This window comes from Rhinopithecus roxellana, chromosome 11 (assembly GCF_007565055.1).
Source record: "Rhinopithecus roxellana isolate Shanxi Qingling chromosome 11, ASM756505v1, whole genome shotgun sequence".
Taxonomy (NCBI): domain Eukaryota; kingdom Metazoa; phylum Chordata; class Mammalia; order Primates; family Cercopithecidae; genus Rhinopithecus; species Rhinopithecus roxellana.
In genome coordinates this window covers 87528843-87551335 of record NC_044559.1, presented here as the reverse complement: position 1 = coordinate 87551335, position 22493 = coordinate 87528843, and the positions used below count along the sequence as shown (strand labels likewise).

Below are 22493 nucleotides of genomic sequence, written 5' to 3'. Positions count from 1 at the left end.
TGCATTCCATCATACTTGCCAGGCAGTTTAAGCTTCTGATTTCTAGATATGGTTAGATTTCTAGAAGAACAGAAAGCCAACTGAAGGCAAGTCCTTTAAGAAAAATCCAAATTGCTTTGGGAGGCCTAACTGGACGGATCATGAGGTTAGGTGTTCGAGACCAGCCTGGGCAATATGATGAAACCCTGTCTTTACTAAACAAACAAACAATAAATAGTCCGGTGTGGTGGCACCCTCCTGTAGTCCCAGCTACTTGGGAAGCTGAGGCAGAAGAATCGCTTGAACCTGGAAAGCGGAGGTTGCAGTGAGCCTAGATTGTGCCACTTCACTTCAGCCTAGGCGACACAGTAAGACTCTGTCTCAAAAAAATAAAATAAAAATACAGATTAGCTTTTATTTATGATATTACAATAAACAAAGAATGATCTTGCTGAAATTCTGTCCTTACTTCAGATAATCACCTTTTCTAATTAAGTCATTAATTGCTCTTTAGTTTTCTATTCATGTTAGAAACAGTTTGCAGTTTACCTTTCTCTCACTGCTCGTATGGTCCTGTGGTGAACACATCTCTTATGGTAAGGATTTAAAAATTCATTTGCGAGGTTATAAGCATCTTGAAGGCATATCTTGTCTTGATAAACTGTTTCTCAGTACTTAAAAAGAGCCTTGCACATAGAGAGTTTGTGAAATTGTAAAGTGTTGATGGTTTTAGTGGAAAGCAAAGGATCTACCCGATCGATGGTATTAAAAATGGTCAATTAAAGTAATTTACTGTTCACAAGGATAGTAATGTAAGCAGTTTGTCAGTAAGTTTATTAAAGTCTTTTGTGTATGTTAATCCCTCATCAATCTTGGAAGTTATGTTCTTGAAAAGGACTATTGGGCAAAGTGTCGCTGGCAAAAGTATAGTCAGCAAGATCAGTGTCATATTCAAATACAAGTTCACAGGAGAAGATACCCTCTAAGAGGCTTTACAAGCATTTTTAAAAACACAATAAATGAACGTCCTACAAGACGTTCATTTCAAAACAGTCCAGATTTGTTAGCAATAAAAAAACTCATCTGGTAGGTACATTGATCAGGAAAGTTGTAGTATGGTGTACTGAGGCAGATTCTTCTGTACATTTTGTTACTTGTATTTATATTTTTAAAGATATTTGAGCCAGTTCTGAAAAGCATAAAATGTAATGCCTTTAGCGTTTGTATTATCCTTTATTTAAGTTTTGCAGCTCTCAGCACAATGCTGACCCTTTTACAGATTACTGTGGTGGTAAAGAGTATGTTTCTCTGGGCTGGTCTGCTATTCACGTGTGGAGAAGGTGGAACACAGCAGCTTCACCTCTTTTCGCTCAGCACCCCTACTTGCATGGCCTGCTGGGGGAGAAAGTGTTAATTAGTTTTCTTTTGGCCACAGGAGAGTAGTATTAGCTCTTTGGATAACTTTTCTTTTAGAGCAGTGAAGAAGCTAGAGGACCTTCTCCCCAGAAAGGCTGAGGGGACCTTACCCCAAAACCTCCCAACTGTCAGATCACTGGAGGCTGAGGGAGGGTGGGGCAGAGAAGGGAGGATTTGCCTGTGTGGGAGAAGCTGTGTTGCAGTGGTCTTTTCCTTAGGAGGGATTTTTTTGCTAACGTTAATTATATTTACAATTGTTTAAAAATTTATGTTTGTATTCTGACAAGGTGGTATGTGTACGTAACAAAAAGTTCAAGGTGTACTAAATATGATAGAGTGAAAAATAAGTGTCCTTGCTGTTCAGCCACCTTGATTTAATCTCCCCAGGACAACCACTGTTAACTGTGTGTAACTATTCTGAGCCTCGCCCTGTGTTTTTTGTTTACTTTAGTTTAGTTTTTGCTTACAATATATCTTGGAGACTAATCGAAATCAGTACATATAATTTTGCTTCATGATTTTTAATAACTGAATTGATGGACTTCTATGCTGCATTGTGAAGTTGGTCCTGCTTACCTACTTAGAAAATTTAGATTACTGGCCAGGTGCAGTGGCTCACACCTGTAATCCCAGCACTTTGGGAGGCTGAGGTGGGCGGATCACCTGAGGTCAGGAGTTCGAGACCAGCCTGGCCAACATGGCGAAACCCCATCTCTACTAAAAATACAAAAGATTAGCCAGGTATGGTGGCAGGTGCCTGTAATCCCAGCTACTTGGGAGGCTGAGGCAGGAGAATGGCTTGAACCTGGGAGGTCGAGGTTGCAGTGAGCCGAGATCGTGCAGCTACACTTAAGCCTGGGTGACAAGAGTGAAATTCTGTTACTTACACACACACACACACACACACACACACACACACACACACACAAAGAGAAAATTTGGATTACTGTTATAAATGGATTCTGTAATTTCAGGTAGTTTACTGAATGACTTCAAGATAATGCTTTCTAAGAAATATTTTCCACAGTGAGAAGGATGGCAGATCTTTCATGTAAAATGTTTTTATAGTCAGTCTCCATTGAGTGTGTTGGTATTTTATGTGGAAATTGTCATAAATCATAAAGGGCAGCATTGGGGAAGAGGCTCCCCTCCCCTTGTGACTTCTTAATAGAGTTTAACTCTTTGACTGCTATGTAAAAAATCCATTTATGATCTGATTGAACTTGTGTTTAAGGTTTTGGCCAGGTGAATTGAGGGTGGGACATTGGGTTGGGTTACAGTAAAGAAACCTAAGTATTTTTCAGGATCCCCCAGACAATATGTTACCTGGAGCCCAGTAGCAGCCCCTTTCCCTTTTTCTCACGAATCAGTTGTATTTAAGAGTATTGTTTCTTTTAATATCTGGAACGTGATTGTGCAAGTTTCTCTGGAAATTTACATTCTACTACTGTTATTTTTCTCATATATATTCACTATTAGGAGGGTAATATATATTTGGTAGATTACATAGATGTTTCTTTTTTAAATTTTTAAAATTTTATTTTTTTATTTTTTGAGATAGAGTCTCGCTCTGTCGGCTAAGCACGGTCTCAGCTCACTGCAAGCTCCGCCTCCCGGGTTCACGCCATTCTCCTGCCTCAACCTCCTGAGTAGCTGGGACTACAGGTGCCCGCCATCACGCCTGGCTAATTTTTTGTGTTTTTTAGTAGAGACGGGGTTTCACTGTGTTAGCCAGGATGGTCTAGATCTCCTGACCTCATGCTCCACCCGCCTTGGCCTCCCAAAGTGGTGGGATTACAGGCGTGAGCCACTGTGCCTGGCCAATTATATAGATGTTTCTTAATATTGAAGAAATAAGTATTTGGATGTGATTAGATTTGGTTTTAAAATTTGCTTTTTGAGTAAAATTTGCATAATTAAAAAAGCTTACAGTTACCCTTATTTTGGTCATTGAAATATGAATGACCTAGGTAATAATGATTGAATACCTAGGTAATAATGATACGTTAGTAGTATCAAAATATTAATTAAACTTTTACTAAGTTATTTAGCTTTCTTGATGACCTCAAACTAATTTCTAATCTCTAAATATTTTTCTTGTTTTCCTATATATACTTCTGCTTCTGGGGTGGATTATCCAGTTGTTGGGGGTGAGTATTGTGAAAAAGGAGGTGAAGGAGATATGTTAGAAGTTTGGGGCCCTGTCTTTGCTACACCACGTTACTGTTGATGTAGCTGCTGTTGAAATAGCCGTTCCTGTTGCTGGGAGCCTCTGGCTATTTATTGTGACATTGTAGCTTTCTCTCCTTGTCCACATGGTGAGTTTCTACCATGCTTTTGTTTTATTATTACTATTTTTTGAGACAAGAGTCTCATTCTGTTGTCCAGGCTGGAGTGCAGTGGCCTGATGTCAGCTCCTTGCAACCTCAGTCTTCCGGGTTCAAGCAGTTCTCCCGCCTCTGCCTCCTGACTAGCTGGGACTACAGGCACCCATCACCATGCCTGGCTAACTTTTGTATTTTTAGTAGACACGGAGTTTCGCCATGTTGGCTATGCTGGTCTCAAACTCCTGGCCTTAAGTGATCCATCTCCCTTGGCCTCCCAAAGTGCTGGGATTACAGGCATGAGCCACTGTGCCCAGCCTCTACCATGCTTTTAGGACCTGGATCAAATGTCATTTTGTACCTAAAACTTTTTTCTGACTTTGCTTTTTTTCTATCAGCTTTTTTGTAGCATTTAAAAAGCACATCTATTGAAGAGCATTTATCACATGATTTACAGTTGGTCTTTATGTGTCTGATTCCCTCAAGAATGTGATCTTTTTGAGAAACTGTTTTATCTGTATTTGTATTAATGATAGCTAGGTACAGTGGCAGTAAATGGTGTTCAGTACTTTCTGAATTAATGAATATTAGAAAGTTTAATTCATCTCATTTCTCCAAGGAAAAGCTGGTTTTTATATTATTCATCTGATTGTCATTCACTTAATGATTGGCTACTTGGTATTCCAAGTGGAACTTTTAGGTATCCATAGAGATGGGGCAGAATTATTTTGATTATATGATTTTCTTTAAAAATTGTCCTACAGCTTTCCATCTGAAACCTTATAAGACCACTGAGGAGGAAGTTTTCCGTTCTAGTCACAATACTGTGTTATAGAAAAGGTAAAAATGTATTTGGAAAATTAAAAAAAAATTTTTTTTCTAACTTACAGTATCAGTGTCATCTGTCTTTAGTGCATTTCATTCCAGTGTTTCTTCTGTCTGTGGCTTTTGTTGTTTAATTTTGTTTTGTTTTCCACAGTAGATAGATGATTTATTGTTTGGTATTGGAGTAACTTTAGGCTTCACATGGCGCAGTTCTGGTGAAATCCATTATTTCAGATCTGTGCACATCTAGGGAGGTTGCTGTGTCTTACAGTGGTGAAACACTGACGGCTTTCTATTGACTTGAAGGCATTTCCTTGCCTCTTGCCCTTTTTTAATGCTAGAGGATCCTTGTTGACAGATTCTCTTGATAAGCTTTTGTTCATTTGCTTGCCATTTTATTTATTCAAAGCCTTCTTGCATTGTTCCAAGTGCCACTTCTCTAACTGAAGAACTGTGTGATCTTTGCAGTTAACCTACCAGTGTTCTCATTTGTTTGATGAGCAATAATGATACCTACCTCATAGTTTTGATGTGGGGAGAATAAATGAGATAATATACATAAAGCATTTAGATTGTACAGAATAAATGCTAGTTACGACTTAGAGTCGGGTTCTTAGTTGCTACTTAATTCATCTGATTGCCTGAAGAGTGACTACCATATATATATATAGCACTATTGATGTTTGTTATATAAAATGAATCTTATTATATGTTACCCTAACACAACATTATTAGCACAATAACAGTAACAGAATGTAAGGAATATATATTAAACACATATGCATACATGAGATATTTACATATAATGCCGTTTAGGATTTGTTAAGTGAAATGTGTGGAATGCAACTGTGTCTTGTGAGAATTCTGTGATTCTGTGCTTGGAGTTTAGGGTACTTTAAAAAAATGATTGAATGAGTGACAGTTTTAATGTGATATGAGCACTTTTACTTAAATCTCATTCAGTGTTACCAAATTGCTGGCTTTTGATGGCCTTGTGGTCAAATTTGAACCCAAGGGCCATTCAGGGACCCAGTATTACTTACATAACTCAAAAGATGATAATAGAGTTCTTCCTGTGTGCTTCTCAGTTGTTCTAGGCAATATCTCGTTCTTGTTTTTGAGTGTCATTTTAGGCACAGTTTGGCTTTTGCACATCATTTTTTATTTAAAGGGTAGCAATGTTACCATTGGGTTGACCATTATCACTGTCTGTGGCATTAGTTATTAATCATCAGAGTGGGCAGTATATGAGTTATCTTCTTGTATCTGGTCTGCAAGAATTTGTTGTAATTAGAACATTTCTTGTTAATGCCTATTGGGCCAAATTCAACACAAACTTTTATTGTAGTGCACATAACTGCACATACTTGCAATTCTGAATGAGCTGGGAAAAAAGCTGTTAAAACTAAGTGAATAAAGTAGATTCAGTAGAGCCCTTTCCATAATCATGGGAATTAATCGTGAAGGCAGCTGCTTTAGTAACACTAAAGCATAAAGTGTTTTAGTAAAGTTCAGTATCATTTGGTGATTATTGTGTCAAATTTTTACATATTTCTTGATCATTTCTTGTTATTATCCTAAAACACACAACTTAAAACATAATATAGCAGGTCCAGTTGCTTATGAAAACAAAGAATATTTCATATAAATTGTTCTTGGATTCTTCAAAACACCATTCATCTCCATTTTGCACAAATAATTGACAATTTCATGTCATGAGATTAGAAGACTACTAGAATCCAGAAAATACAGCTGTTAAGAATTCACAGGAATCACATAGATTTGTTTCTGTGGGAAGAAATGTAAGGACTAGCAGAAGTGAGCAGAAATGTAGTAAGATCATCTATTAATACTTACACTTCAACAAAAGCGCTTGGTGGTTAGAAACATGGCTTTGAAGTTGAAATTGGACAGCCTGGCTTTTAAGTCCTGCTCTGTCACTTACTTCCCATGTGGCCTGAATTGCTTAACCTTTCCATACCTCAGTCTCCACGTATGTAAAGTGGGGATAGTCATAAAACTAACATAGGCTTTTGTGAGGTTTATTATGCATGTTAAATGCTCAGCACAGTGTCTGGCACATAGTAACCTCTCAATAAAGAGTTTATAAAATATCCATAAGCAAGGAGTTGTTACAAATCAGTCTTGTGTCATCTGTTGAAACAATTATACTGCTGCAAAAGCAGCTAAAATATAATCTTGACTTTGTCAGCAACTGTAGGCGGGTTGAAGTGAGTAAAATGACTCATTATGTTTGTCTTGGTTCTAAATATCTGTTGTTGGCAATTTTGTCATTCAACCCTGTCCCCAAATGTGGGATTGCACTCATATGCAACAGCTAGTAATTATGTTTCTCTTCAGTAGTAATGGTATTTTAAATATTGTTACATCACTTCATATCCTTTTAAGCTGTGACTCATCTTACACATAAATGTAGGAGTTACTAGTCTGATTTGGGGGATTCCAGGGAGTCACTGATACTGTTTCTTTTCCTTGAGAAGTAAGGCACATGGAGATCAAATTCTCTCCTCTGTTGGCTGATTGGAGGACATGGCGTCAGATCTGGAGTGAAAAGGGCTTATTAGCCTGCTTGACTTAGACCTGCCCACTGGGTGACTGACACAGCCAACAAGCCTGGGTGTCAAAGGGCACCTTCCTCCATGGAGAGCCCTTTAGAGAGACCAGACCAGGGGACACCCAGGGACAGAAGGCTGCACCCAGGGACAGGGGTTGAGAGAGAGCAGGAGGTGATCCTGTCTTGCCCAGGTGCTTCTTTCAGAGCATTGACTCCTACATGTCCTTCGGCACCTTGGAGAGGAGAGTTGGAGAGTTCAGGAGCACTGCCCTCGCTGCATTTCCTCCATGTGACTTGAAGCGTGATGGAAGCACACCCAGCCACATGAGCAGAGCCTTTCCACAATGAAAGGGAGCCTGTGCAACTCTGCTAGTAGAAGGAGAGATGAAGAGCAGAGTGAAGAGAGGGTTGGAGCACGCTAAACACGGCAGACGAGTCTCTTGAGCCCTTCATCTTCCCGGAGCCCTCTATATTATTTAAAATGCAGGTGAAGGACTTTTAGATAACCAGAAGCACAAATTTAGATAGATTGTGACTTCTCATGTCTGAATTTTAGTCTTCATAAAAATTTAAATGCTATCTTGAAATGGAATAAATGGAATAAATATGTAAGAGAAAGCTAAGAATCTTCAGCAAAAGTATACTTTTTTGTAGTGAAGGTGTATATGAAAATTAGCTTGTGAGTCTGATTTTCAGCATACATTGATAAATTTTTAATTGGTTGGATAATTCACTTTAGTAATTAATTTTTAGTAATTTTTTTATGCTTCTCAAGAAATATTTAATGAGCATCTACCGTGGGCTAGGCACTGATAGATACCAGAGATACCAGGATGGATGAGAAACTGTCCTCTTTTGATGGAAATCATAGTTTAGTAGAAGAGACATGTAATACATATATTCAGTAAAGAATTACAGGTAACAGATGTGGAAACACAGTAGGTCAGAAGCAGCAGTGGCTAGTTCTGGCTTACTGGCGGTAAGATGGGGCATATACAAGCAGCCTACAATTCTAGTTTTGATTAAATTTGAGAAAAAAAAATCTTCTCTGTTACAATGAAATCTTGTCAGCATTTGTTTCTAGGACTTTGAAATTGTTTTGTTTCCTATCTTTCTAGAAATTAGGAAGCAAGTAATAGAAGCCTACCCAGGATTTGGTGTGAGAAAAAATTTTAACTTAATTAAAACCATAATTTAAATATTTTATTAGTTATAGAAATATTAAGTATCTCCCTGATGCAAGGTGCTCTATGTATAAAAGACTGGCAATTTGTCCTGTTCCCAATGATCTTGAAAATATGTGCTTACAAAACAAAACAACCTACCAATTATATAGACACTGTTGATCTTTTTATTTGCAGAATCAGGGGCAAGCCATGGAGAATCATGGGGACTCCCTGAAGGGAGGCTGAGTGGCAACTGGGAAGGGAAGTTATTTGGGCAATAGCATTACAAGTGGGCACACCCAGAGGCCGGCAGGTGCAGTGTGTGTGCCTGGTCCTTCCACCCCGGCAATGCTCACCATAGGGAGAGGGGAGGCCAAGCTAGCAGAGCTTTGCTGCATCCTCCGCAGCCCCATTCACCCTACTTGCTTGGCAATTGGGCATTTATGGAATTTGTTTGAATGTATTCTGGAAATTTAATGAAAAAAATAAAAAAGTATTACTTTGAAGCATGATACAGTGGAAATAATGGTAATAATGCTATTGACGATGTAAGAAATATTTTGAGTGGGAAGGTATAAATCATATTTGTGCTGATAATGAAAAGTTAAAATTGAAGAACATTTAGGTTTATTTCTTTTGAACACTTTTATTGTATCAGGTAATGCATACTTAAACTGGAGGAGTAGGCCGGGCTTTGTGACTCATGCCTATAATCCTAGCACTTTGGGAGGCCAAGGCGGGTGGGTTACCCCAGCCCAGGGGTTCAAGACCATCCAGGGCAACTTGGCAAAATCCTGTCTCAACAAAAAATACAAATATTAGCTAGACATGGTGGCATGCACCTGTAGTCCCAGCTACTTAGGACTCAGGAGGCTGTGGTGGGAGGATCACCTGAGCCCTGGGAGATTGACGCTGCAGTGAACTGTGATTGTGCTACTGCACTCCAGTTGGGGTGGCTGAGTGAGACAGTCTCAAAACAAACAAAACCCCCCAAAAACAAAGCCTGGAGGAATATGAAGATATATGTGGAACTTGTGTGGCTCTTTTGAAGAGAAACTCTGGGCATTTTTGAGGACTTTGTGGGTTGATGGCACTGTGTCTTTCGTGTATATTGCTTTCACTGGCTGTCCCTTTCCTTGTTCCTTGATGGTGATTATTTATACTGTTCTATAATTGTGGCTGTGTTCTGTCTCTTTTCTTGTTGTTCCCAAGTAAACATAAGAAAGAGGGAAGGAAGCCAAATGATTTTTCTAAGATTATATGCTAATAGGGGGAGCAAGAGGGAGATAAATGGGTTTTTGAGGTTGTGCAGTTTTTGAAGAGACATTTGTTTAATGTGGAATTAATGTAGTTATGAGAGATGCAAGTGGGATTGGGTTGGACCACAGGGAAGTATAGGATTGGACTGTCAACCTTAAATAACGGAAATATGATTAAATAGAGTTAATTTGAGTCCAGAGCTTGAGGATGGCCACCCGGGTGCATAGATTCAAGTTGCCCTGAATATACACTCCATTTAGCAACAGTTACAAGCGGGCTTTTAAGAAAAAAAGAAGGGACCATTTCTAAGATTTTACCAAGAATTTGCATCAAAATAACATAAGCTATTGATTGTCTAAACCTTGTGCTTTGTGTCACAAATTCCAAGAACATGAAGATAGTGGAAGGCAGCTAGCCAGGCACAAAATGCCCGTCAGTGGTTTTCCCCAGGCATGGCAGGATCCATAACTGAAGTCCCATATGCACATCTCTCTGGGCCTGATAGATTTTGTGGACCTCACAGAGGTCAGACTGCTCCAGGCTATTTTTCTTAGGATTCCAGGTGATCTCCCAATAAAGGGAAATAAAGGGGTCAGGAGGAGGTACTGGAGCACTTCTTCCCACGGGACCACCAGTGATAGGGTGGCTTAGGCTATCTGAGGGTGCTATTTCAGAACAAGCTGTTTTAGGGGGAGAGCTGGTATATGTAGCCTTTAGGTTCCCATATTTCATCTTGACCAGAGTGACCAGTCAGAGTAAGTGGTATTTCAGACTCTTGTTACAGATGTACCGTCCTTTATTTTTTGTGTTTTTAGTTGTGCTTTGATGTTAATTTGCTTCACTGCTCATTCCTCCTCTGAGCATTCCTTCCAGCCTTGGATTTAGAGCATGGCAAAATTATAATGACATTTTTATCAATGGTGTTTATTAAGATTTCCAAATGTAAAATAATCTTTATTCTTAATATATCTTAGTCTATGGTACAGTGAAGAAGTGATCACAAATATGTTTATTAAGATTTCAGCATTTAAAAATAATCTTTTTTCTTGATGTATCTTAGTCCATGGTTCAGTGAGAAAGTGATCACAACTAAAACCGTAACTAAGAGGCACCAGTGAATCTGGTTGAAAGACACAAATAATTTATTCAGATTATTTTAAGGAAGGAAGAACATTTGCTGTCTGAATCCATTATACTAGAAATGAAAGCCATCAGGAACTGAAGCATGAAGCAGCTTCGGGGTGGGCTATTCAGTCTCTTTTGGGCTAAAAGGTCTCTGGTGGTGACTGCTTTGTTCTGCATCTCAGGTGCTGTTTCCTTCTTTGTACCAGCTACTTTTCTCTGCTTACTGGTAGTTTTTGCTTCCTCATTTTTTCAGCTTACCTTTGGTCATCATTGCCTATTAAGCCCTTTATTGCATGGCGCTTCATCTTTAACTTCCATTGCAGATTGATCCATTTTTTAAGTTTCTCTTAGTTCATTCCCACAGAGAAGGGCTCGTTGAATAAATTATACTCATACTTTAGGATGCTGTAAAGCTGTGGAAAAGGTTGGGGTAGATCCACTGGAGTACTGGAGAAACTGCGTTCAGTGACATCACTTTGGCAGCTTGGAAACTGGCCACCATAGCATGAGTATTTGCCACATGGAAATCTGCAGATGCCACAAATGGGGCCCATTGTCTCTGCCTCTTCCTGCAGAAATGGTTGTTAACTTTTAGGGGCACTGCCGGGTAGATCTATAGGTGTTAACAGTACAAGATGTACTGTTAAGTGAAAAAGAGGTGTATATTTTAGAACGATCCTAGTTTTTTAATAAAATGGAAGATTTAATATTTGTGGGTGTTCATGAATACATGCAGATTCTTGAATAGTGTGGAGAATATTTTTGGCAGCTAACAGTGATTGCTTCTAGAAAGTGGGGGCTTAGGTTTGGAGTGGGGAGTGTGTGTGCAGATCAGGGTTCAGTTTTAGACATTGTCTATATTTTATTGTGAACATTAATAGCCAATACAATTCTTACATAATCATAATAGTGTCAATATCATTTACTTCAATTTCAAGTATTATGATGAGGTATGTAGGGAAGGAAACATAATCCTAATGTTGAAGATGTCAAGGTCAAATGAATTCACTTTTCTCATATACTATCAAGGTCACAGCCATGTCCCTTTGTATATTTTATGTCATATCACACTGACTTTTCTCACTCTATTAATTGCTTGTCTTCAGATTTCTAATAGCCCCCTTACACTCTGTTTGATGTCTTTATGTGTAAGCTTTTACTGTATCACTACTATACTCATGATCTATGTGTTGCCTGGAATCCACTTTCTTCTAAGACACCTTATGTTTCTTGCTCTAATGTAGACAGGTTGCTCTCTATGCAGCTACACAGTTGGCATTTGGAAATGTCTAATTTTGGCCTGCGGCAATGTTACAGATCCTGTTTTTGCCTCTCTTTCTTATTTTGTTTAAAAGAATTATTCTGACTCTTGCTGAAAAGAGAAAGTGGACTTTATTCAGGACCATTGCAGTCGGTATCAGGACTATTAAAATAGTGGAGAGTTCAGGCTCAACTCTGCACGCACCAAGGACAAGTGGAGATGGATAGCCAATGGGCGGAGCAAGAAGGTAGGTGATGGAAAATCACTAAGAGGAGAGACGTCAAGTGTAGGGGGATTCTGGCTCAACCGACATAACGAGATTCTTGCTGAAGACCGGCCAGGGTGACCAGATATCAAGGGTGAGGGATGAGGAATCTGTTCAGATATCTAGGCTAATCAGATATGAAGGGTGGGGGGATTCTTGCTAAACTGACTTAGCAGGATTCTTGCTACAGCTGGGCTAGGCAGGCTGAAGACAGGACAAGGCTGACGTAGAGGCCTAGTCAAGAAGAGGGCTCAAAGGAGCCTGCCCAAAGTTTGGTCAAGGAGCGTCTTTGTTAGTTCTTCCTGTTGCTGTTTTGTTTTTCTATAGAAACTCTCAAATTCTTTTTCAAGAGACATTTCATGGGCAATAAACTTGAATCCTTGTGTTTTCCTGCCGCTGTAACAGCTTACTACAAACTCGGTGGCTTAAACAGCACAGATGTATCATTTAATGGGTTCTGGAGGTCAGAAGTCTGAAATGAAGTTTCTCTGGGCCAAAGTCAGCAGGGCTGGTTCCTTCTGGAGCCGCTAGGGGAGAATCCATTTCCTTGCCTTTTCTTGCTTCTGAAGGCTGCCTGCTTTCCTTAGCTGGTGGCGTCTGGCTTCCACCATCACACGGCCTGCCCCTCCTTTAACCACCTTGCTTCCTGTTCAGAAGGATTCTTGTGACCGCACTGGGCCCACTTGCATGATCCAGGGCAATCTCCTAAACTCAAGATCCTTAGCTGAATTATATCTGTAATCACTTTTGCAATCTGAGGCAACATTTACAGGATTCCAGGGGTTAGGATGCAGACATCCTTGGCGGGGCAGAAGGTCAGTCTTCAGCTACCACACCTTGTGATATCTAAATTTTTTTTTATTTTTTCTCATGATTGGTATAGAATTCCAAGTACATAATTTTTTGCTCATAACTTTGGAAATAGTGTTTCATTATCTTCTAACTGATTAGAAGTTTGACACCAGTCTAATTCTTATTCCTTGTTATATGGCTTGAGAAATTTTCCCCCTCTAAACTTCTGAGATCTTTTGCTTTAGTTGAATGTTACACCTGGCTTAAGCTGAGCATAAACTTAATTTATTAGTGTCCAGTTAAGTGTGATTAATGTTCATAGGCATGCCTCTAACGGGGATGTTACTTTTGCAAAATGGTTTCCAAATTGTATACCCATTTAAGAGAAAGGGAGAAACAATGAAAGGAAGAAGGAAGGAATAAATAAAACAGAATGGAAAAATTCATAGTGCCATCTTCCAGTACTTGTAGTACATATTGTTTCATGAAACATTTGTTTTACTTGTATGTGTGTGTGGTTTGTTAAAAATGTCCAAAACCACTACTTTAGCATGTATTTTGCTTCCTGTCTGAAATAAGGGCTGAAACAGAGGCTACAATTTTTACATTAAGAATTATTATTAAAAATTACATTAAGATATAAAATGTATTTGAGGAGAGGAGCATTTCTGGTTAGCTTTAGTTTAATGTTTTAAATAAAATTTTTTTTGTTGCTCTATGACAGGTTTTATTTTTAATAAGAAATAAGAAAGTGGCTAATATTGAGACACAAGATGAAGGCACATTATGAAGCTGCTTGTTTCAAGCCGCTGTTTGTTAATCAGATGGAATGCTGGTGTAGGCTGGTGTGCCTCATAGTTGGGATGTAGCCTGAAAGGCGTATTTTCACCCTCAACAATGATCAGCTTTGTTTGAAAATATATAGTCTGTGTAACCACAGCAAGGTTTTTTTTCTCCCTTAGAAGAAGACAGAATGCATCTCAAACTTTTTCTTCTTGTGCTTGTTTCACAGATAGTTTAAAGTAGAGCTGCCTCTGCCTTTCTTTGTTTTAATTAGTTGCAGAATGTGTGAGGTACCACCTAGCAGCACTCTTGGTGTGTTCGAGAACTATAAAATAATAATGAAATCTTGGAATAGATAAGTTACTCTATGAGGACTGAAGCTGTTGTTAACTCCCAGGGCCAGACTGATTATCTCACAAAGGGTAAAGTACTTTAAAAATTGATGTTGTTTATATTTTTAACATTCATCTGTCAAAATGTACTCTAGGAAAAATGGTCTGCTGTAAATTTTGTTTTATTGGAAATGAAATTTAGTAACTTTGTATGAATTTTTTCATTGCAACTTTGGTGTTAATTTAGTGACATTAAGATACAATGCCTGCTTTTAAAGCATATAATTCAGGAGGATACTGGATTCTTAAAAGTTGTTGGCAGATTAAATGGAAAAAGAGGTCATATTAGAATTGTATAGTTGTGAATTTTTAAAATGCTTCTTAAAAAATGTGATTATTTTCTCCCATAAATTGTGCTGAGATATTTTCCTGTATACTTGAGTATTTCCTGCACATTTGAGTATCCAAGTATCTTCTGATCCTTATTGCTTAAAATATGCCTCTTTTACTTTGAAACTTTGTTACATTACATATAAAAATCATAAAAATATTTTGATTTAATTTGGCTTGGATAATGTAATTTTTTTTTTTTTTTTTAAACAAACATCCTGGTGAAATGAGGGGACTGATATTTAAAGCAGTTAATCTAAGCCGGGTGCGGTGGCTCACTCCAGTAATCTCAGCACTTTGGGAGGCTGAGGTGGGTGGATCACCTGAGGTCAAGAGCTTGAGACCAGCCTGGCCAACATGGTGAAACCCCATGTTGTACTAAAAATACAAAATTTAGTTAGGTGAGTGGCTCACGCCTGTAGTCCCAGCTGCTTGAGAGGCTGAGGCAGGAGAATCGCTTGAACCCGGGAGGTGGAGGTTGCAGTGAGCTGAGATCATACCACTGCATTCCAGTCTGGGTAACAGAGTGAGAAAAGAAAAAAAAAAAAAAAAAAAAAAAAAAAAAAAGAAAAGAAAAAAATAAAATAGTTGATCTACATATTTCTGCACATGGTTTTATTTTTAATAATAGGAACTTTTTCTTCAGCTACAATTATTTTAACACTCATTACTCTTTAATTACTGTAATATTTTGGCAACAAGTGGTATTGTATTTCAAACCACATTTTTCCAAGTAAACTTTTATTTATGGATTTATCATACAAACTTTTATTTATGGATTTATCATACAAACTTTTATTTATGGATTTATCATACAAGGAGAGCGTAAACATGGGGTGTGAATTGTTGGGATAATGTCCTGATTAAATTTTTATTTGATAATGATGTGACGTAAGTACCAACCAACACAGCTGCCGTTGTTTATAGGTGCCTGGAACTTTGTTCACATTTGCACACAGACACAAGACAACTTTTGATAATCATTTGCAGTCACTGTTTTGGGGCACACTGTTGACTCTTTCAACAGAATTTCTAAATAAGTAATCAGAATGAAACCAAAGGAAGTATTCTAGTGTAATTCTTAATAAACTTCAGACCGGATAGTATAAGCCACAATTATAGCAAACCCTACCTAAGGATATTGCTTATTACTGTGTGCCTTGCAATGCAGATTTTAAAATAATGTCTCTAAACTGAATATTGGCTAAGATTAACATTTTCATTTAGTTTCCTCAAAGAAACAGATTTGGCTATATTTTCTAAACTGCGTTTGGCTTTAAATTCACTCTCCTTTTAGAATACATACATTAATATTATAAAATTTTCTCCCCATGGGAAAACTCAGGGATAAGAAATTTCTAAGGGAGTTTAAAGATTGAGAATTTATTTATTTGCTTTAGAGTTAACTGTTCTGATCATTTTAAAGTACATCATACTTCTCCCAAAAAATCAGGATACAATTTCATCCGATTCCAATAAGAAGTCCAGTATTTCCGGAAGTCTCTATAGACTGACAGTGATCTATGTAAAGCTTTATATTTTATAGTTTGCCACAATGACATTTTCTTGGGATATGTTGTGTCTTCACCTCCCAAGCCCAGCCCTTGCCTTTACACTTTTAAACTTTTCATTGTTATGTTGGAAATATACTTGTGATGCCTAGGACTGGTAGCAGGAATAAGAGACTGGTATAAAAGACATTTCAGTAAAGCATTCATCTATTGAATTTGGCCTAATTACCAAAGAAATTAATGCTTTGCAGTTCTGATAATAGAAATGGAGTTTCATAAGTAGTCAGATTCTCTTAATTTGAATTTAATTTTTTTTTTTTTTTTTTTTTTTTGAGCCAGGGTTTCATTCTGTCACCCAGGCTGGAGTGCAGTGGCACGATCTCAGCTCATTGCAACCTCTGCCTCCTGGGTTCAGGCGATTCTCCTGCCTCAGCCTCCCAACTAGCTGGGACCACAGGCAGGCATCACTATGCCCAGCTAATTTTTGTAGTTTTAGTAGAGACGAGGTTTCGCCATGTAGGCCAGGCTGGTCTCAAACTCCTGGCCTCAAGTGTTCTCCCTGCCATGGGATTACAGGTGTGAGCCACCACACCCAGCTTGATTTTAATTTCTGTTAATTTGCTTTCCCCATGCTTTGGTAGATGTGTGAGTATCATGTTTTAAAATTGGGCAACAGAAGAGGAAAAAAGGAATTGACAAAGGCTTGTAAGTCTAAAGTAGGATAGTGAATGTGTATGTAATTGAGTTGATTATCTCAGACTTCTGTTTGCATTAATTCACGGTGAAAATCTGAATAACTCATCTGTATTTTTCTTTTACTGAATCACTCTGTTTAGTTATCCACATATCCCCCCAAAGGAAAGCATATTCACATTTTGTAGTTTAACTGGGAAAAGCAGTGACATAAACATTTTTTTTTCAAATAAGCTTTTACAAATTTACAACTTCCCACTCTGCTATTTTTGCTATTATAAACAACCTTGTGCTTGTTTGATGATCTCATTGGCATAAATCTATAGAGGCGGTAGTGCTGGCTTAAGGATATGTCTGTTTTCAGATTTTTTTATACTTATCACATTACTTTCCAGAAAGATTTTATATATTTATATGTTTATCTTCATTGTAAGGAACTGCGATGTCCTCACATTGTTGTCAACATTGAGTATTATCAGTGCATTTTTTGGTTAGTCTGAATAGGTGCAAAGTGATATTTTGAAACTTGTATTTCTTTAGTTATTAATGAGGTTGATTTTTTTTCTATGTCTTGATTTCATTTTAGATTTTATTTTTATCAGACCGATATTTGGCTTAAAGATTCAGCAATCTGTAAGACTTACTTTGAAAATAGCAGACTCCTGTATTTTTCACTGCCTGCTCCATAGAAGTAAGCACTCTCCACTGCCCTGGCTGATTCTTTTCCTGTGTGCCTCCATTGCACTAGGTAACATGCCAGTATTGCTGCTTTGTGCATCTTCTGTTTTTGGCATTTCTGTTGGTTTCCTGCTTTGGAGAATGAGGATTTGGTTTTCCACCCTGCACCTGGCTCTGCTACACACATGCATGTCCCTTCAACTTTAAGGGATTTGACTTCCTTTACTCAGCTCCCTTGGTTTTAACCCCACCTCTCCTTAGGAACCACCATTTGCTTTGAGGAGGGGATTTCAAGAATCCCTATAGTTGCCATTTTAGTGGGGTTTTAGGAGAAATGGAGGTAAAAGCATGTGTTCCATCTGCCATCTGTAACTGGAAGTCCTTTTTCATGTAATCATATTTATAAAGTAGTAATTAAAATTGTGGGCTGTGGAGTCAAGACTGTCTGGATTTGAAAACTGTCTTTGCTGTTTACTAGCTTTATGCCTGTGGACAAGTTGCTTAAAATCTCTAAGCCTCTTTTTTATCATTGGTGTAGGATTCATAATGATGCCTACCTTAGAGTGTCATGTGATAAGGCAGGGTAAAGTGCTTAGCACAGTATTTGCCGCCTGGCAGCATCTTACTGTCTACCAGGCACTTAATAAGAATGCAATATAGTTGCTACAGTTGTTACTGCTGTTGCTACTTTTGGGAATTTCTTGCTCATAACCTTTGCCTAATTTTCTCTTAGAATGCTTTTTTTTTTTTTTGGTAAGAGATGCCTTTTATGTAGTCTGTTATTGATCTTTTTAAAAAGCTTATGGTATATATTCATACTATTTCATGTTACGATCTAGACTTTTGTTGTCAGATTTATGTTTTTGAAAGTCTCCTAGTGTTAATAAGGATGAAGGGTGTGTGTGTGTGTCTGTGTGTGTGTACACACACATGATAAAACCAGAGGCCTAGAGACCGGTTAGGAGATTGTTATAGCAGTTGAGGCTGTTGATAAAGAGAACTAAAAGGCCAAAGACATATTTGATTCATGTAAAATAAATATTGTATCTTGTGCTAATTTATTTTGTGGAGATCCAATTTCCTTTACTTTTTAAAAGCCTTTTTGAATGTTCGTCTCTTCTACCCAAGTGGGCTTCATCTGAAAACTTAGAGCTTTCAGTTTCAGTTTCTACTTAACATCAATTTCTATGAAATTTTAGATCCAGTATTGATTCATGAAGGATAAGATTTATCGTGTGCCAAGTTTATGCCTTAATAAACTTGCTTTTTTATTGAATATTACATGTATTGCTATTACAAAGTTGTAGTTACAAATACTTAACTTATCCTTTTATTTGATTTTGTTGATTTGTCATTTTAGGCAGTATTCATTTTTTGTTTTATTTTTATTATGTCTTAGTTTCATAATTAATTAGCTTTATGATTCTTTCAATAACAGTTCATCTAAATTTGATGTCTTCTCTGCAGATTCAGACCAGGATGTAGCACTCAAACTTGCCCAGGAGCGAGCTGAAATAGTTGCTAAATATGACAGAGTAAGTATCCATATTTACACTTTGAGTGAGTTTTATTAGAAAAACCATATAAATAGAAATGGATTTGCTTTTTGGAGAGCTTAAATTACAGAAGCAGTTTGTTTACTTCATGGGGACATAGAAGTCATCTTTCTTCTCTGACTTCATCTCCTTTCTTCCACCTTTTTCCACTTCAGTTTGTTGCTGTTCCTCCAGCACACCAGGCTTGCTCCTCCTGCCTCAAGGCCTTTGCACTGGCTGTTGCCTCTGCCTCTGACACTTGTGTCCCAGATATCCTCATGCCTCATTGCCTCACATCTTTCGGATCTTCACCCAGATGCTACTGTCTTACTGAGATCTCTGACCTCCCACCTCCCTGTTTAATGCCCCTGAACCCCAGCACTCTGTACACCTGCCAAGACTCTACATTCTAGGCAGGAATTTCTTTTGTTTGATTTACTTTTGTATCCTAAATGCCTAGGACATTACCTGATTTACACTAGGCACTTAATAAATACTTGACTAAGTTAAGTGTATGGAATTACATATCCATTGCGTTCATAATTTACATCTATTATAAATTTGCCATGGATCTTAGATTTATACAAGCATGTAGAATTTCCTTTAGCATTTTATCCTTATGTTGGTATGGAATCTGTTTTTTGATATTATAGAAAATCACAGTTATTGACAATTGACATACCTCCTTATAACTTACCTCCTGAGGTTTATAATGAGTCCTAGCAGTGATTTATAAATGTCATGTTTTGTATTTGTTTCACTTGCTTGTAATTATATATTTGTTCCTTTTGATTATTTGTGAGGATAACAGGAGATTAAATCATAGAAAGCCACCTGCACTGTGCCCTGCTTCCATGAGGCATACAGGTGGTGCTCAGCAGTTATGTTCCCAGAGTTCATTTTTGGAACATCAAACACAGTTTCCTTCATTGTGATGAGGTTTTATTTTAGTCCATGAAAAACTTAGTTAACTTATTTAACTGCTTCACTCATTTAGAACCAGTGTCACTGTCATTCAAATGCTTGTGTGCAGTTTTTTCCCCACACAGTTAACACAGGCCAGGCATCATGCTAGGCCTTGGGGATTCATAGAAGTGAGTGGCAGCACTCCTTGCCTTGCCTACAGGATGCTCACAGTGTACTGAGAGGAGAACACACAAGCAGACAGATGGAGGTGTCCACAAGACAGTTGGGAGTTTGAGTCTGAAATTTGAGGGACTTGTATAGATAGTTATATTTGGGGTTTCTGCACTGATCAGTGTTAGTTAATAGTCTAAGAGTAAATGATACCTTGATTAAGAAGAGCAGCAGGCTGTGGACTGAACTCTGAGCACACCATCAATGACGAGTTACCCATGAAAAAGCCATTAGAAGAGTTGGCGGGGCACGAGGAGACTGTGAGAGCACGACGTCACAGGAGTTGGGAAGAGGGAGTGAGCGACACTGACAAGTACGCTTCAGAGATCCATTAGATGAGGCTTGAAGAGCGTCCAGCAGATCTGACAGCTGGAAGGTCATTTTTGACCTTGGCAAGAGTAGTTTCAGGCTGGCATAGCTGTGAAGTAAAGAAATAGACGAGGAGCTTCTCTGCCTGCTTCTCTGGGGAGTTGACATAAAAAGGCCAAAAAAAAAAAAAAAATCTCTTTTTCTGAGACGTTTGGTCTAGAACCGTAAGGTTCGGCAGTTTCTTCTTGAGTGGCTTCTCATCCCCATCGCTCTTCTTTCCTCATCAGCTTCCCCAAGGAACCCTGGCCTGATCCCGGCTCAGCTCCGCATCAGCTGCTGCTGACACACAGCACCTTCCAGAGTCATAACTAGGAAATAGTGTTTATCTTGTCAAAAATAGTTGGGTTTAAAGGGGGGAAGAAGTTAAGGCTTGTAATGCCTCACTTCCAACTCTTATTTTTAATAATACGTTAAAAATAGCTTTTATTTCTTCGTCCTTTTATTTTAAAAAATTATACAGTTTTGTAAACTGATTAACACCTATTTTGTGCCTTATTTTAGGGACGAGAAGGTGCAGAGATTGAACCTTGGGAAGATGCTGATTACCTTGTTTACAAAGTCACAGATAGATTTGGCTTTTTACAGTAAGTCGCATAGATTGAAAGCTTGCTTTTTTGATTATAATGTTTCTGTGGTCACCTATTATACTGATTTTCTTTATTTTTAATATAATTGCTGTGAATAAGGAATAGTCTTACAATATGCTTTTTGGTACTAAATTCCTGGGTTTTTAAACAACTCTGTGATTAAAATTTAACTATGTTTAAGAATATAATTTTTAATATTTTTTGCAATTTAGTAAGAACATTAAGTGCAGTAGATGATATTAATAATTCAACAGAGTTAAATGCAAATGGATAATTTGTATTTAAAAATAATTATAAAACATTTCATTCTGTACCAGTGCATTTTAAAAATAAATAGCAATTCGAACTTTAGTGTTATGCAGCCTAAAAATTAGCCTTGTAAAGAAATGCCATTCGTCTTCCTTATAGTTATAAATGTATTCATAATATTGCTTCTGAAAATTAATTCCATTCATCCTGCATATGTTGTATAAAGAGTTGAGAGAGGCCTAGATCACATAAAGGAAAGCAGTTAAAATAATTTGGATCCTTAAAAACATCCTGCACATGATATGAATCTGTCTGTTCTGGTTCTGGTATTGTTTAATCAGATTCCTACAGGCTAGAGACTTCTAGTCATCTTTATACTTTGGTTCCATACAATTTAAAGATTAACTAAATTTTCATTCAACTGTGCTCTTTTCCAATTTCATTTATTATCAATAGGAAAAAAAAGCCAGGGCTGCTTATTTTATACTAAATAATTAAAGTTTGAAGGAAAAACATTCATTTTTTTGTATAGTTCACAGTAATGTACAGTCCTCTGACCTTATTTTCTCCTTTTTTTTTTCTTTGAGTCTAGAATTTATTTTGTTGTATTATGTTTTTCTGACAGTAAAACCAACCAGCCAACAAACAGAAACAGTTCCTGGAGCTGGAGAATGTGTGCTCTTCTTGTGGCTTTACTGTTTTCTGGTCATGTAGCCATTTTGTGCTTCATTTTTAAAACAGGAATTAGTTTATATACCTTTTTTTATGTACCTTCAGGTGTACTTGAGGCTTTGAAAAAGTAAAATATAAGAATACTTTATAAAGTTCTGGACAAATATTAAGTGTTATTATACCTAATGACATTAGCTATCTGAAATGTTCTTCTGAGTAGTTATAATCAGAAAACTTTGTTTTATTTTTGTAGAGACAGGTCTCGCCCTGTTTCTCAAACTCCTGGCCTCAAGCAATCCTCCCACCTCTATAATCAGAAGGCTTTGAACTTCACTAGACTAACAGCAATATTTAACTGTGATGGAAATACTGTTCTTAAATTAAACCTCCACCCCTACTTTTTTAAAAAATCAAACTTGGCTACAAATGTGACAAGAAATGATTGCATATTTGTGTGGGTTAGTGTTTAGATCTGGGGTATGAAGACAATTTAAGCGTTAAGACTAGTAACACCAGTGGGTCCCAGACTTGCCTGCACATTAGAATCAGCTGAGAAATTGTTTAAATAG

General features: G+C 37.7%; 1 protein-coding gene across 1 annotated transcript in view; it reads left to right on the top strand.

Moving 5' to 3' along the window:
- USP6NL (USP6 N-terminal like) overlaps positions 1-22493 on the top strand; it is a 159116-nt gene that overhangs the window by 62756 nt on the left and 73867 nt on the right. Inside the window, exons 3-4 of the mRNA XM_030941165.1 lie at positions 18843-18910; positions 20918-21000. Of these exons, the coding sequence (XP_030797025.1) occupies positions 18843-18910; positions 20918-21000 (151 nt within the window). The remainder of the gene's footprint in view (positions 1-18842; positions 18911-20917; positions 21001-22493) is intronic.